Consider the following 14,406-nt stretch of genomic DNA (forward strand, 5'->3'; position numbering starts at 1 on the left):
GCCCGTTAAGGTTTCCAACGGAGGTGTTTTTCCTGTCGCGACCCCCCCGTGGTCGGGTCCGGCCCGACATGCGACTCTGCCCGCACGTTCTTTCATTACAAAATGTCCGTTAACAATGGAATGTCCGAATAAACTCCTCATGCCGACTTCTTCTGAAAGTTCTCTGTTCTCTGACGACTTCCTGGGTCAACATAGCCTGAAATGTGGAAGTTTTCAACTTGAAACGGCGAGACGCTGCCGCCTCGAAGCGCAGATCGCCGTCAGGCGCCATGGGCCGTCCTTACGGCGACACTACCAGACCAAAATCTCTCATCAGCCGTTAAAATTTTTACCGAAAACCAGCTGAATTTATCGAATGGTGTCCACTCAGTTGTGCCTTACAGTTTTGAAAAAATTTTGATCAAACAAAGCAGCAGTCTCTGAGCCATTCCTAAACAATGAAAAAATCGACGAGAGTGTGGGCCACTCCTCACTCAAAGACTGCCCACAGGCGAATGACGTAACCAACAGGCGTGAAAAAACTCTCGCATGCCCACGAGGGTTCAAGCATGTCTGATGTAATCACACGTGATTCAAATCCATATGGTTTTTGAAAAAAATAATAAGGTTGGATACTTTTCTAATAGACCTCGTATTAATTACTGCACCTATAATGTGTCCAGTTTTCAAAAAACTCAAAATGAATGAAAATGAGTGTTTTTGCCTTTAAACACTTTTCTGCACAGTTTAAATAACAGCACCAGATTAAAAATAAAATAAACTAGTGCCAAGGAAAAATAACACTATCAGCACATCCACGGTGCACGGATTATGTCTATGGTGTTCTCTGATGTGAAAACTTTCCTGCTGCTCAGCAACAAATGCAAATGCGAAATTACAGTTGTGCTCAAACATTTACATACCCTGGCAGAAATTTTTTTTTTTGACCATTTTTCAGACAATATGAATGATAACACAAACACATACTTTGTGGCATTTGCGTAATAATGGCTTTCTTTTGGTGACTTGACCATGCAGCCCATTTTCTTCAAGTGCCTCCGTATTGTGCATCTTGAAATAGCCACACTTTTTTCAGAGTCCTGTATTTCAGCTGCAGTTATTTGTGGGTTTTTCTTTGCATCCTGAACAATTTTCATGGCGGTTGTTGCTGAGATTTTTGTTGGTCTACCTGATCATGGTTTGGTTTAGAGTTTGAACACTGGTGATTGGCATTCTCAGTCCCTTGGATCAATTACCTTTTCTTTGACAGTTCTTTTGCTGTCCATATGGCTCAGAAACCAGAAATGTCAGTGCAGCACTGGATGAAAGATGCAAGGGTCTGTCAGGAGCCCAGAAAGTCACTGACCTTTTACACACACACACTGACACTGACTTACAAGCAAACAGATCACAGGTGAGGATGGTTATCTTTTGTAGCCATTCAAACCCATTTGTGTCGACTTGTGTGCATGTTATCAGACCAAAATCACCAGGGTATTTCAACTTTTGATCAGGGTCATTTGGTTAGTTTCTAGTCATTATGATTAAAAAAGAGTAAACACAGTTGTCTGACAATAAATAGCTTTTTGTCATATTCATATACTCTGAAAAATGGCCAAAAAAAAAAAAAAAAAAATTCTGCCAGGATATGTAGACTTTTGAGCACAACTGTAAGTCCTCCGATTCCATAGCACATGGGTTTTCAAAGTGTGGGAGAGTGAGCCCCCCTCAGGGATCAAATGAATAGCTGCGCTCCCCTCCCCCCACTGACACACCCACACACACACACACACAATTTCAACATCTTTGTGTGTTTATTTTTATTCTTTTGCACAACGTAAACACATTTTAAAGCTATTTGTGTGTTTTTAAGGAACTGTCTCTGCATTTACACATTTTACAGCCTTTGTAAACATTTTAAACATGTTTTTAAAGAACTCTCTACTCTTTCAAACATTTTACACCCTTTTCAAACATTTTAAACAGGTTTTTAAAAACTTTCTTTTCTTCTATTTTAACCTTTTGTCATATTTTAAACATCTTTTTTTTAACATTTAAAGATCTCTGTTTTTAAATGTCTTTGGTGTAACTAACACATTTTAGCATAAATAATATCAATTCAACTTCAGGGATGGGTATTGATAAGATTTTATCGATATCGATTCTGCTTATCGATGCGATTCGTTATCGATTCCCTTCTCAATACCTCCTGTGAATTTTCTGTGTACTAAAAGTAGGCTTTACAGGTTTTCTATGCCAGTAACATTTTATTGAGTCTTCAAGTAAATAAATATGAAATTGGTCACTGTATCCTTGATCTGTGGACATAAATAAAGATAACAAAATCTGTAGTTTTTTCTCAAAAGCATTTCCTTTCAGACATTAATGGCATGAATCTCACTCCATACGTCTGAGCTGAGCTCTTACAGCTGGCTGTGCTGCAAGTTAACATCAATGTAATTCATAAAGAACACACGTCTCATTTTGGGAGGAAAAAAAAAACCATTTTAGTCTGTTGTAGTTTGTTGTCTATGTTACAATGTTTGGAAAGAGGTGTCATTTGATTTAAAACAGTGATTTGCTTTGGCCTCTGGGGTCCTCAACACTGAGGCATGTGTGCCGGATCATTCCTAGAGATATCTGCCACATGTTACAGCTGATGCTTCCTCACTATGCAGTTGATACTAGTCAGTGTCATGGAATTCTAGAAAATAAAACATTAGAAAAATGAGTTTTGTTTGAAACAAAATCACAAATCAAGTGAAGATAGAAGTGGTCTTTAAACACAACCCTGTGGTACCCCATATTTTAACATAAGAAAAGTCAACATTTTCAGTATACTAATCTGTAATCTTCCACTCTTTCAGTGTTCAGCAGAATTACAGCCAGAGCAATATGAAGACTTTAAAGAGAATAGCAAGAAATCAGGTGAGACTTTGTGTTGCAGTCCGTTGACTAAAATAACAAATACATTTCCTCATGTGTTATTATGCATGTTTGTGGCAAAATAGGTGAGTTGTCTGTCTTTTGAAAATTGATAACATATGTTGGTGCAACTAAAATATTCAGTTCACAATAACGTGACAATTATTTTGTGTCTTGTCATTAAATTTGTAATCGACTTCACTCGTGAAGTACAAACAAACAGCATTTCAAACTGTCAAATATTTAGGGTAGTTAGTTGTGACATTTCCTGAACAAATTTCTGCTTTCTAAAGCAAATAAAGTTAGTTTCATCTGAACTGAGGGTCATATGGAAACCAAATTAAGGCTGATAATTTACAGATTTTTTTTGTTGCTATTTTAATTAACATTCTTATTAAATGCTGCTAATCAAAAACAGTCATGTTATAAACATCAGTGACTTATTATATCCAAACAGTTAAATAACGCATACTGCAGTCTAATAAAAGAAAAGCCTTGCCTTAGTTAATTTTCTTTCATTAATGTTGTTTCAACTGTTGATGTTTCATCCTTTCCCACTATTATGTGCATCTGATATTGATGATCAACTTTCTCCATACAACACAGTTTTGTGCTTCCACTTTATTGCAGGTCTTCCTTTGCTCGATCCATTCATCTCTCAGCCTTTCCTTCTTTGTCTTTGGTTGTTCTTCCATTGTTATCTTTCTGTGTAGGCTCTCAGTTGTCCAGGTGGTTTCCATAGTAGAGAAGCTTGAATCTTCGACTGGACTGGGTTGCTTGACACGAGTACGTTTCACTTCAAATCGCAGAAGCTTCCTCAGCTAAAATTCTTGCTCTGGTAGTCTGACTTCTGTCTTGACTCTTGTAGAGAAGAATAAACAAAAGCTGGAGTTTTAAACCTAACCAAACCCCTCCTACTGAGAGGCAGACTGCTATAGGCTAGTGACTAAACAGTAGCTCTAATTAGCACCTATTGTGCTCTAGTTAGCACCCTCCTAATGACAGGGCAGCTGTCCCTCCTAATGATGGGACGGACGCCTCTCCTGATGGCTCCCTTGACGACTCTCCTGATGACGTGAATGACTCATTACCATGAACAAAAGACTGAAACTGCTTTGACCTGAATTCCCCATTGTAAACAGGGGAAAAAGCGTGTCTCAGACCCCCTTCCCGGTTAAGGCTGGGTTTCAACTGTTTCACATAGAATGCCTCCTTGACCCCTCTCTCAAACCATTTCTTCTCTCTGGCTAAGATTTTAACTTCCTTGTCCTCAAACGTGTGATTAGTGTCTTTAAGGTGGAGATGAACTGTAGACTGAGGTCCACTGGCGCCCTCTCTGCGGTGCTGGTATAGCCTTTTGTGTAAAGGTTGCTTAGTCTCACCTATGTAGTGTCCGTGGCTTCTGTTTGTTCTTCTCTACAAGAGTCAAGACAGAAGTCATACTACCAGAGCAAGAATTTTAGCTGAGGAAGCTTCTGCAATTTGAACAGTCGAAGATTCAAGCTTCTCTACTTCCATTGTTATCGCTCTTTTGGACTGCTTTCAGGATTGGCATGCCACTCACTGTGAAAACATTCAGCTATTTCAAAACCATGTAAGGGTGAAGACTGGTGTACTGCTATGGGGTCACCCCCACTGGGATGCAGTGATGCTGAGGTGGGCCACAGCCTGAAAGACAGCAGACAGGAGAATATTTTGTCTTGTGTTGGTGACCGGGCTGTAAAGGCATATCTCCTCCAGACCTGATCTTCAACATATTTCAGTGTGATGAAGCCCTCTTAAAAATTAACTCCATTGTGTGGATTTAAGTATAAACACAGGTGATGAAGTGTGTGCTTAAAAATTATGTTGTTACATTGCTCTCTGATGCCTCCAACTCCTTCATCAGTTCATTAGTTATGGTCCTGGAGTTTTACTGGGTCTTTAGAACAAAGTTTTGTAAAAAATTTTGTGCGTGTCCTCCCACAGTTCTTATGTTTTTGTATAATATACTGTATAGTTGCTGATGTAGAGATGTGTAAAGCTGGAAATTTTAACCCTCAAGCGATCGAGTGGGGTCATTTACGAGCCCGGGCATTTTTCTCTTTTTATTCAGAAACAAGTTTCCTACCATGAAGTTGTCAATCTATTTGTCCTACATTTATTCATAGAATTTTGCAAGGCTCGGCCGATCTGTATAGCAAGTATAATCCAAACTTGTGTGGGGTCACTTATGACCCTGGAAAGATTTATGAGATTTTCAACATTATAGCTTCAGATGGTATTGTAATTTGCCAACTCTAATCATTATATTTTACTGTTTTGCAGGGAAGCACGGCCAACAGACCTAGAAAAGCCAGATTTACAGCTGCACAATCATTGAGACTGATTCTTGATGCCCAGAGTGAGGATGAAAAGGATGATAGAGTGAAATAAATATGAAGAACCCTAAAACAGTCACTTATATAAAAGTATTCCAATATAAAGTCAATGGGGTCATAAATAACCCCACTTGGTCATATTAGTCACTAAAATAGCAAGGTCGCTTGAGGGGTAAGCACATATGGACTGCCAGTGAGAAGAAAGATTCATTAGTTCCGTCTCTGGACCTGCTACAGGTCACAGGGTTGGAGCCTGTCCCAGCAGTCGGGGTATATCCCGGACAGGCCGCCAGTCTATTGTAGAGCCATTAAAATCTCAATCACACCTACAGTCAATTTAGAGTTTTCATTTAATCTAATCTGCATGTCTCTGGAAGTGGGAAGAAGCTGGAACACCTGGAGCTGGGGTCGGCAACCCACGGCTTTTTAACCCTCCACAGCGCCTCCCTGTACCTTAAAGGCTCTGCATCCGTGAATATTTTTTCCCCTCCTGTACAGCAGCGTCTTTTAATTTGAAAATCTCAAAGGATTTCAGACAGAGCGATGCTGTGATGTAACTGTAACACCTTTGCAGGCAACCAACCACATGGAGTATCTTCAAGAAGATGAGAACTTTGTTTTTGGACTCAGACGCTACATTCTGCTGAGTGAGGGTGTGTACATCAGTGCACGTGAGACTGTGAGCGCGGAGCAGAAAGGGACGATTTTAGCCCACAGTGGAGCATGGAACATGTTAAGAAAAACCAAAAACTGTGGAGCCGCCTTATTTGTTGCTCCACTTTCACTCCTGGTGTAGTACCAACGGTACCGTCCTGTTCACACCATGTGTGCATGCTGGTGACTGTTATGTTGGAGATGACATTGATGTCAATTTATGCATTAAGCATTATCACAGGCAAAGAAATCTTCAAAAAAACCTTGATAAATCAGAATATACATGAATGCACTGAATAAAAATCACGCACACGTGCATTAAAAAAAACCTGATGTGGAGACACTGCAGTGATCAGAAGCAGAAATCACATTAAATAGGTGAGAACTCTGTCCTTTAATAGGCTGTTATTTTACAAAGGTATTTATTTTAGATCTTGAGCTGATGTATATAAGTCACACCAGAGTATAAGTTGCAGGACTTCAAAAACTATTTTAAGAAAAACTTGACTTCAAGTACAACCCCAATTCCAATGAAGTTGGGACATTGTGTAAAATGTAAATAAAAAATAGAATACAATGATGTGCAAATCCTCTTCAACCTTTATTCAATTTAATACACCACAAAGACAAGATATTTAATGTTCAAACTGATAAACTTTATTGTTTTTGTACAAATATTTGCTCATTTTGAAATGGATGCCTGCAACACGTTTCAAAAAAGCTGGGACAGTGGTATGTTTACCACTGTGTTACATCACCTTTCCTTCTAACAACACTCAATAAGCATTTTGGAACTGAGGACACTAATTGTTGAAGCTTTGTAGGTGGAATTCTTTCCCATTCTTGTTTGATGTACGACTTCAGTTGTTCAACAGTCCGGGGTCTCCGTTGTCGTATTTTGCACTTCATAATGTGCCACACATTTTTAATGGGTGACAGGTCTGGACTGCAGCACTCTTTTACTACGAAGCCACACTGTTGTAATGTGCAGAATGTGGCTTGGTATTGTCTTGCTGAAATAGGCAGGGACGTCCCTGAAAAAGATGTTGCTTGGATGGCAGCATGTGTTGCTCCAAAACCTGGATGTACCTTTCAGCATTGATGGTGCCATGTCAGATGTGTAAGTTGCCCATACCATGGGCACTAACACACCCCCATACCATCACAGATGCTGGCTTTTGAACTTTGCACTGGTAACAATCTGGATGGTCTTTTTCCTCTTTTGTCTGGAGGACACGACATCCATGATTTCCAAAAACAATTTGAAATGTGGACTCATCAGACCACAGCACACTTTTCCACTTTGCATCTGTCCATTTCAAATGAACTCAGGCCCAGAGAAGGCGGCGGTGTTTCTGGATGTTGTTGATGTATGGCTTTCGCTTTGCATGGTAGAGTTTTAACTTGCACTTGTAGATGTAGCAACGAACTTTGTTAACTGACTGTGGTTTTCTGAAGTGTTCCTGAGTCCACGCGGTAAGATCCTTTACACAATGATGTCAGTTTTTAATGCAGTGCCGCCTGAGGGATCGAAGGTCACGGGCATTCAGTGTTGGTTTTTGGCCTTGCCGCTTATGTGTAGAAAGTTCTCCAGATTCTCTGAATCTTCTGATTATATTATGGGCTCTAGATGATGGAATCCCTAAATTCTTTGCAGCGGAATGTTGAGAAACATTGTTCTTAAACTGTTGGACTATTTTTTCATGCAGTTGTTCACAAAGTGCCCCATTTTTGCTAGTGAACGGCTGAGACTTTTGGGGATGCTCCTTTCATACCCAATCATTAGTGTCCTCAGTTCCCAATGCTTATTGAGTGTTGTTAGAAGGAAAGGTGATGTAACAAAGTGGTAAACATAGCATGGCCCAGCTTTTTTTAAATGTGTTGCAGGCATCATTTCAAAATGAGCAAATATTTGCACAAAAACAATAAAGTTTATCAGTTGAACATGAAATATCTCTTCTTTGTGGTTTATTCAATTGAATATACATTGAAGAGGATTTGCAAATCATTATATTATGTTTTTATTTGCATTTTACGCAATGTCCCAACTTCATTGGAATTGGGGTTGTATGAATAATTGTGTTTTACAATCATTTTACAATTGCATGACCATTTGCAACTGTGTATGGGTGGTATTCTACTGGCCAATACACTTACAAAGAAATTAATAATATTATTATGTCCACTAAGGACATTATAAAATCATCAGTGTGCTTATTTATTTATTTGTCTGTCTGTTAGCAGGATTACGTCAAAACTACTGCACAGATTTTGACAGAATTTTCACCACAGGTAGATATACTAGGCCATGGAAGACTCCATTAAATTTGAAGGTGATCTGGTGTCGTCGACCGAACGGTCCCCCTAAAAATCAGATTAACACCTCGTATCTGCTTCAAGCTGCACTCCAGTCATCATCTATCTCAGCGACAGATATCTGAAGGTTTTCTACAACAATCATTTCCACATAAATTCAGCATTATTTCATCATAAAACGCGGCGGAAGCGCCGCAGCTAAACGAGCTGCTAGCTGATGCGTTCATTGCGTGTCAGTCAATTCAAAGCATCATGGAATTTCATCGGGTGAAATTGCTTTGGGTGAAGGGACTCCATCTCAGACGTGCTGCTGTGGTCCGAAATGACGCATGCCCAGATGGAAAAGGCTTTTTAGGGGCGGACCGTTCAGTCTGCGACACCGGCTCTGGATCAAGCTGTTACTTTATATTGTTTTTTAAGGATTACCTCAAGACTACTCCAGATTCTCACAAAATGTCCACCACAGATAGACATTAGGGCATGGAAGACTCCACTGAGTTTTGGAGTTGATCCGGATCCGGATTCGTGGATGTCAGAAATCTCTGATTGCTGTTATTATTATTATTATGGAATAAAAAATATAGCTCCCATATTCACTTTTGTTGTAACTGATTTTGTGTTGACATGCCACTAAAAAAAAGGGGGTGTGTGAGGGGCATGAAACACTACTTTTATTCTAACTCTGGGATGAACTTTTGCACAGTACTGTACGTGAAAGCTGTAAAACCACAATTCAGGTATGATTTGAAAACAGAAAGTTCCTTTACATTCACGGCCAGCTGTCACAGTTGATGATCAATATTCACATTGTTCCAGCATATAGATTGATAAGTAACTCCTTCATTTCCTCGACCTGGTGTTTGTCTCCAGGTTTTGGATTCTCCCTCCACTCTAATAGTAAGATTTGTTTTTTTTACACAGCCTGCTGTCATTACGTTACACAGCACTGATGCTGCCGATGTCCATGTCATTAAAAGCAGAGCCTCGTGTATTCGAGCGCTGCTTTCGCTCCTGATTTGTTCATTTTTTCTCTATATGCCATTTTCTTAATGCCTTGTCATTCCTACATCTTCCTCATGCTGTGATCTTGCCTGTCGTGTTGAAAAACTTAATTTTATCACCAAATATTGATTGATTGCTGTTTGTTTTTTATATACTGTGTATCCCTTCATATATAATACTGTTTTTGTCTTCTTATAGTCACTGTTGCTCTTTAAAAATGGCTGCACAGTCTAAGAAGTGTGTCGCCTGCTTATTTCTCATCATCTCACCTGTAAACACACTTTAAAAAAAGCATTACAACCTTTTATGTGGTGATGGTAACAAACACGTCCTCTCCCAGGTGATCCGTAAGGGTTGGCTGACCATCAACAACCTTGGCATCATGAAAGGTGGAACCAAGGAGTACTGGTTCGCCCTGACTGCAGAGAACCTGTCTTGGTTCAAGGATGATCAGGTGACACTTTCACAGTTATTCATCCGTCCTGCTTCCTTTTTCTTATCATCTTCTAAAAAAACAGATCACACAAAGCTTGGACTAAATAACAACGAAGCCAAAAAAACACCAGTGCACGTTGAGAGTCATCAGACATTTATTGCCACACAGTGTATGTACACAAACATGTCAGTACCCGGTGGCTGTGTTGATTCAATTAGCACAGTTTCAGTTAAGTTGCTGAGGTTGCCGCTGTGGTTGTGGCGTTCCGCGTTGACGTCAGGGGGGCTGCCATCTGTCTGCCTGTCTGTGCCTGCTGTACAGGAGCAGAAGGTCTGCACAGCAAGTGTAGACAGGCAGACACACCACAACAGTCTCTCTGTGCCGTTAACAGGCGCGTCTCGCAGCCCACGCACGAGCAACAGCCCCGATCGGTTGAAGTTATTACTCAATTCTACAAATCCGCTTTTCTTCTTGGAAAACAGCCGTTAGTAAAACAAAAGAGAGATTTGTTTTTTTTTAACACCATGTAGTTGGGTTCTGTTTCACCCTTATTGGATCAAACCATGCTTGGTTTGCAAAAAGAAAGGACAAAGAAGATCTTGACTTGAAACCCTGCACTCTGTTGAAACGGATACACACATTTCAGATCAAGCTTGTATTCTTCAACAGTTTGACAAATGTGGTTGAAGTAGAGGTTTTTATATTGTCGAACATTTGTAACCGAGCTCACAGTGTGTAGTTCCCGTCACCGAGGAGGTACTGGAAGTGTACCTATAATGTACCAGTTGTGAATTGGAATGCCGGCCCCGTTCTTAATTCCACACAAGGTTGTTACATCATCCTAATGTTGAAATAATGCCTAGTGTGAGATGTTGTCACAGTTTAACTCAAAAATGGATTTCAGTGACATTTGGTGAGCAGATAAGATTATGTTCTGGGGGAATAGGTGATTCCATTTTGGAGGTGATTTGTAATATATTCTGGAACTGATGTCACGTAGCAACATTTAACTCAAATAGTTGTGAGAGGATGTTGATGTACTTTGGTGAGCAGATGGACAATGTCTGGGAAAATTAGGGATTTTATTTTGAATTTGATCTGCAACGTATTTTGGATCCAGTAGACCTGTTAAGGTCTACATGGCCTTGGTGGAGATGTTCACTCCCAGACTTCCGTCCACTTTGAGATTTCCACTTGTGACATTACATGCAGAACTTTATCCCTGTTTGATTGTCCAGCAAGCCATTTTCATCTACTTTTTTTTTCTTCCTGCCACCTGGAACTGTAACTAAGCCCCATCCATTTCCCCAATTCATTCCTCTTATTCCCCCATTCCTCCCCCTCTCCCGCTCACTCTTCCCTTTACTCCCCTTTTCTTCCTCTTCTGGGAGTTCAGGCATTTGGAACAGCTCACTGTGACACAGCTGGAGCTGCCCCAAGCCAAACTAACACACACCCGCATGCACGTGCACACACAATCGCACACACTGCACGGAATTGTATATACAGTATACAGTACACACGCTGAGTCTGATGTAAACAACCTGGCGTGCAAATACTGGAGAAAAATATACAGCCGCTCAGACGGACGCTCAGCCACTTTTCAGATAAACACGGGATCACTTCCACACAGTGTTCCCAGACACAGCCTCAGGCGTGCACGTTGTACACACGCCGATACAGGCTTCCTATTGCTGTCATCGGATTCACTGTTTCGGCCTGTGCACGCGCACAGACAGAGCTCATCTATTGCCGGAGTCGGTGTCGGCATCACGCCAGAAATTTCACTAACAGAGATGGACTGTACGCATCAGTCCCAAAAAAAAAAAAAGTTACAAAAGTGTTTTTTTGTGTTTAATGTGAAGATGTTACTGTGCTGGAAGGTTTATCACCTCCATGTGTTTCCAAGGCCTGAAGAGTGTTGTTTGTCATCTAAACTGTGGCAGCAGATCAGATCTGCTGCTTTTCCCCAAAAGTATCTGGGTGTGCAACATGTGTGCGTGCGCGTGTGTGTGCTGGCGTGCGTGCATGCGTACATGTGCACACAGTCACACAAGCCGAGAAACTGAAGCCAAACTTCTGCTTCTTTCTCTTCTTCGCGCGCTCACTCTGCCCGCCCACGCTACGTCCAGACATTTCTTTTTCTTCAACTGCGCCCCCCCCCCCTTATATTTTTTCTTCTTTACCTCTGTTGCTTTTTCTCCCTATTCTCTCTCTCTCTCTCTCTCTCTCTCTCTCCTCCTCTCTCTCCTCCTCTCACTCCCTCTCTCTCTCCTCTCTCTCTGTCTCTGCGGTTGGCAGTCTCCCTGGGACGCTGCACATTCCTGGCTGGAAAATCTGAAGCTTTGTCCAAACACCACCTTCCAAGATCTGCCCGGAGAAATCCCACATGGCTGTTCCTACACCGCCGGACTCCCCCTCCCCCCTAAACTCCCCTTTTTTTCCTCCCCCACCTCTCTCGTTTCACCTCCTCCACAGACCTATACCCCTCTTCCCTCTCTCACCGCCATTGACTCTCCTTCCAACCTCCCTTCTCCATCCCTCTGTCTGTTACTTACCTAGTGTCCAGTTTTCTCTACGAGGCCGTTGCATTTCATTTCTGTCTGCTGACTCGCCGTAGAGAGGGCAGCTAATAACTCACACAACGTAATCTTTTTAACACACTTAACAGACATGCATTCCTTCATCCAGTGTCTCCACTGTCCAGCTTGAAGAAAAGCAGACATCTGCTGCTCATACACTTAATCTACACACTCTTCTCAATGCGAGCGTGCGTGCATGCATGTGTGTGTGTGTGTGTGAGGCCTGTGCTATGTCTGCAAATCATTCGACTATAGGAAGCCCAGACGCAGCAGCTCTGATCTGCAGATTTTCCTAATGCCACACACAAACAAGCAAAACGACGTCTGCGGACGCACAGGATTAGCTTGTCGTGTTGCAGTGACATCAATCAGATGCACAAAGTCAAACCTCAAAATGTGACGTGTGCAATAGCCTTATAATTTCAGGTGTGTTTTAATGGACCGTTGGTTAGCTTTAAGTGCCCCTGCATGGATGCACAGATTGTGCATATGTGTCATGAAACATTCACAAAGACAACTAGATTAACGTCCTAGTGTTTGTCTTAATTGACAGCTGATGACAGAATTGAAAGTTGGTGAAACTTTATGTGCGTCTGAAGGCGTATGCATGCAAGTAAGAAGCTGGAGTGAATATATGACGTTTCATTCCACGCATCATAAAGTACATGCAGTTTGTCCTGAGTCGTGTGCACATATTTATTATTGCTGTCGATGCCGAAGCGCTTCCTTGCACAGTCTAACCAATGTGCAGACTACTGTACACCAGTAAGATCCTGAACAGGTAGTCTGAACACTGGGATGACGGAGCAGGACCCTTTGTCACATCTCATCGGCCTTGCTTTTTTACCACTCCAGATGTGCGCTAGCTGTCCGGCCCATAGCGCGGCATAGTCGGCAGAAGGTTCCCACTGTCCAGTCTCTTCTTTCTCGTGGTGTCTCAGTCATGCACCGCAGGGTGAAGGGTCTCGCACACCAGGTTTTCATTCCTACGGCAGCCCCTCCTCCGGAGATGTCTGTGTATGGTGAGCCGGGTGCACCGAGGGCTGTGTCCCGGCGTAGTATCCAGTCTTGACGTGGCACATTCCCGCATTCAGCTAGGGATCTGCCTGCTCACTCTGGGAAGGCATATGGAAATAAGGGGAGTGAGAGAAGGAGACGGAGTTAGGGAGGAACTCAGCAGCCATATATGGGTTGATGGGACCCGTTGGGAATCAACTTTGGAGCGGTCTGCAGTTTCCCCCCGTTTCTTCTACCTGCTCTCCTCTGCTACGTTCTTCATCCCCTTCCTCTTCTACAAAATTCGCCTCCCTCAATCCTTCTATCCACATCTATCCCTCCTCTTCCTCATCGCTACTTTCTGTTTCTACCCCATCAGAGCACCATATACTCTCATCAGTCTCCTCCCCCTCTCACTAAAGCGATCCCAGATGTTCCCGTATGAGCACCAATCCCATTCTGTCATTTTTTTTCAGCCTCTGTTACAGGAAGTGGGCCCCTTTGGTTTAAAAAAAAGGTTGTTGGGGGGGTGCAGGTTGAAGGAAAAGAGTTGTAGGATTCAAGGGAGCACTGAGAGAGAAGACCATAATGCACCACCAGCACAGATACACAGATGTGCATGCACACCCACACATCAACATAAAGCGTTTTCTTTTTATTATTTTTAGCATGGCCCTTTCTCCTTATGCATTTGCTTTACTTTTCGTCAACTTCTTGGCCCCCGTGGCTGTAAGTTTAGGCAAAGCTGCTTTCTGGAAGCCCCCTTGTGAAAGGTTAGAAAGTTGGGGCAAGTTGGGGAAGAGAGGAGAAGGGGATGGGCTTCACTTTAAGAGAAATGTTGTGTTAGAGCTCGCGTCCGAGTAATGACTTTCACATGTGGACCCAGCCTCACTCGCGCGCTATTTTTTTCCTTTTTTTTGTCCGACTCTCCTTCCCTCCCTTACCCCTTCAGTTCCCTGTTCCCTGCCTGCGTGCTGTCTGTCGCTGCACTCCTCCAACTGTTCCCTGTCATTCATACATACGTCCCTGCAGTGATGACAGACCAGAGGCTCCTGCCATCTTAAACCAACCCCCGCCTCGCTTGCTCTCTCTCTCTGTCTTTGTTTCTCTCTCTCTACTTAGCGGGATGTTCATGCGAATCACTGTGACAGGGAGA

The 14,406-nt window shown here is 42.2% G+C and overlaps 1 protein-coding gene across 1 annotated transcript in view; it reads left to right on the plus strand.

Annotated features, from left to right (window-relative positions):
- Nucleotides 1–14,406, plus strand: part of LOC117519121 (dynamin-3-like) — a 76,784-nt gene that overhangs the window by 34,457 nt on the left and 27,921 nt on the right. The window contains exons 13-14 of the mRNA XM_034180419.1: nucleotides 2,847–2,907; nucleotides 9,577–9,690. Coding sequence (XP_034036310.1) covers nucleotides 2,847–2,907; nucleotides 9,577–9,690 — 175 coding nt within the window. The remainder of the gene's footprint in view (nucleotides 1–2,846; nucleotides 2,908–9,576; nucleotides 9,691–14,406) is intronic.

The sequence above is a fragment of the Thalassophryne amazonica genome, chromosome 10 (assembly GCF_902500255.1).
Source record: "Thalassophryne amazonica chromosome 10, fThaAma1.1, whole genome shotgun sequence".
Lineage (NCBI taxonomy): Eukaryota > Metazoa > Chordata > Actinopteri > Batrachoidiformes > Batrachoididae > Thalassophryne > Thalassophryne amazonica.